The sequence below is a fragment of the Cryptotermes secundus genome, unplaced genomic scaffold (assembly GCF_002891405.2).
Source record: "Cryptotermes secundus unplaced genomic scaffold, Csec_1.0 scaffold1777, whole genome shotgun sequence".
Classification (NCBI taxonomy): Eukaryota; Metazoa; Arthropoda; class Insecta; order Blattodea; family Kalotermitidae; genus Cryptotermes; species Cryptotermes secundus.
In genome coordinates, this window is record NW_019724777.1 from 206,320 (window position 1) to 208,844 (window position 2,525).

The 2,525-nt window shown below is 51.9% G+C and overlaps 1 protein-coding gene across 1 annotated transcript; it reads right to left on the reverse strand.

Annotated features, from left to right (window-relative positions):
• Nucleotides 1–917: 917 nt before the first annotated feature.
• On the reverse strand, nt 918–2,207 carry LOC111863066 (insulinoma-associated protein 2-like). The gene is made up of 2 exons (XM_023849033.2): nt 1,340–2,207; nt 918–1,192 (listed from the first exon to the last, which is right to left on the reverse strand). Exon 1 carries the CDS (start codon nt 2,205–2,207, stop codon nt 1,413–1,415), a length of 795 nt encoding a protein of 264 aa, XP_023704801.1. The 3' UTR covers nt 918–1,192; nt 1,340–1,412.
• Between the last annotated feature and the right edge of the window lie 318 nt (nt 2,208–2,525).

Sequence of the window (2,525 nt, forward strand, 5' to 3'; positions counted from 1 at the left end):
CCCTGAGCAGCGTATACGGACACTTTAACCAAAGCGGGGATGGGGACTTGAGTCCCCAGTGTAAGCCGCTATCGTATTTAAACGTATACAGGATTTGTGGAGTACTAGCCCTATCTTCTGAGATGTATCACCGTGCAGCCCGACATAAGTCCACAAAAATTTCGGGTGGATGTAATGCCACCATCATCAAGGTCAATGTATAAGCCGAGCAAGAAACCACCAAGAACCAGGCGGAAAAGCAGTATACTATGTTCCTACAGGTTCCCTACAATTCCTTACTCTATTTTCTCACCATCCAAGATCGCCCTAACTTCTCACTCGTCTCTTTAAAACCTCTGCAACTGAAACACCGTCGTTAAATAACATGACAAACAACATACCAATTGTTGATATTATCTCTTCGACTGTGACGGAACCATTAGGGCATAAACTGTCACGAGTCAGCATCACTTTGTTAAGACACAACTTACTAGTCAGCTCTATGCTCGCATCTATGCCTAGATCTCCCAAGTTATTCCTTTCCTTGCCAAACTAAGCTCATGCTTCGCCCTAACAACATAAATTCTTCCTCCTGTCCCCTGTCACGTTGTTCTCAAACTGTGCCACACAGCCCGTAGACTGAAGTTCTGCACGTTTTCAGTGAGCAACTGGAATGCACCAAAGTGTGAAATGACCGCGCGGTCAGACCAGCAGCTCGAGAAAAAGAAACATCACCATTCTGTGAGGGTCAATGCTACTGAGCAATTGGGGGGGGGGACGATTGTGATGATCACAAATTGTGTTACATAATAGATTAACAAAAAATAAAATAAATAAACGAATAAAATGGTCAAAATAAACATAGAAATGAAATAAATAAATAATAAATATGTCAAATAAACAACAACGATTATAAAAATAACTTACGATGAGCTAAACAGGACTAGATGTGTACAATAGACTAGAGGACTGACTAGACTGTTCTGTAGGTTCGACACTGTTCGGCTGGCGGCTGTCACACATCACTTGTCGATTCAGGCAGGTTTGCCCGGGCTTTACACTAAGGAACTCAACACATGGCACGAGATGCAGCAACCTGTCTAGAGCGGAAATATTCTGTCACTGTACCAAGTGAATGGAATAGACTGCTTCATGTACTAGACGTAGCAATATCCCCGGGATGAAACATCTTTCACTAGATATTGGTAAATATCTAGAACAGAAGAGAAAAATTTGCTAGATCTAGGGATGTATCTAGAACGAACCAAATTCGCTGCATCTACAGACAGGCTTTATCTACAACGCGGAAAACACAATTTACTAGATCTACAGAAGCTTACAGAACGGAATGACACCTCACCTCTCTAGAGCAGTCCGAGACGCCAAAAGGGGGGCGGGGGCGGTGGCCACGGGGGGGCCAGGATCAGCGGGTGTCAGTTGGCGGCTGGCACGACGACGTGATGCGCAGTGTGAAGCATCGCGGCGGCGGTGGCAGCGTCCTGCTGGTGGCTGGCCAAGTGCTTCCTCAGGTAGGCCTGGCGCCGAAACCGCTTCTGGCACGCTGGACACGGGAACTGTGGGTCTTCTCCCCCCTCTGCAGTATCACGCTTGACCAGGTCGAGCCCGACCTGCTCGTCCTGCTCCCTGCCGGGTCGCGGCTTGTGCCAGCGTCGGTGGCTCGCTAGGTTGGCCGGGCAGTTGAACACCTTGTCGCACTCCGGACAGCGGTACTCCACGTGCACGATGCGAGAGCAGCGGTGCTGCGCCAGGCTGAAGGCGTCCTCGTATAGCTCGCGACACAGGCGGCAGATGTAGGCGCCAATACGGTTCTCTATCTTGGCCAGTTCCGCCTTGGCCTCCTCCGTCACCTCCACAACGTTGAACGCGGGGTCGATGTCGCCTTTCCGGACCACAAGGGGCGCCTCGTCCGCCCCCAGCTCCCGTATGATGGTGCCTGATACCGGTGATGTCTTGTCCTCATCGAAGTTGAGCCTGCGCACCGCCTTGTTCTTCTTGGGGACGGTTTTGGTCTTGGGGGTGGGTGACTCGGGGGCGGTGGGCCGCTTCCTGACGGGGGAGGCCGGTGAGGGGGTGGACGGCGGAGTTATGGGGGTGGCGGACTTGAGGGAGAGGTCCAAGGGCGGTGGGGTGCTGGAGAACAGGTGATACTGGGGCTCCTCGAAGCCGCCGTCGCCGTAGTGCCTCTTCACCAGAAAACCTCGCGGCATCACGACTCAACCTCGTCTGATCCAGGCCCGCCTGCGTGCGGCCAATAGAGCGGTCAGCCCCGCCTCCTGCAGCAACGCGCATGTGCGAGGGAGGAGCCACTCGCCCTATCATTGGCCACTCGTTATACGTCACCGACCTATCGGCTACGCTGAATGCCATCAATTAGGTTCGCGGGTGTCAATTATGGAGAGAGGAGGGGATGTTTGTGACCAGAAACACTCGGGTTGCACTGATGCAGATATCAGGGGGCCCACTGAATGCGTTTCATCTCAAGCGTCTAGTAATTCTGCCCCTTTAGGTAGGTCTCATAATTTAAG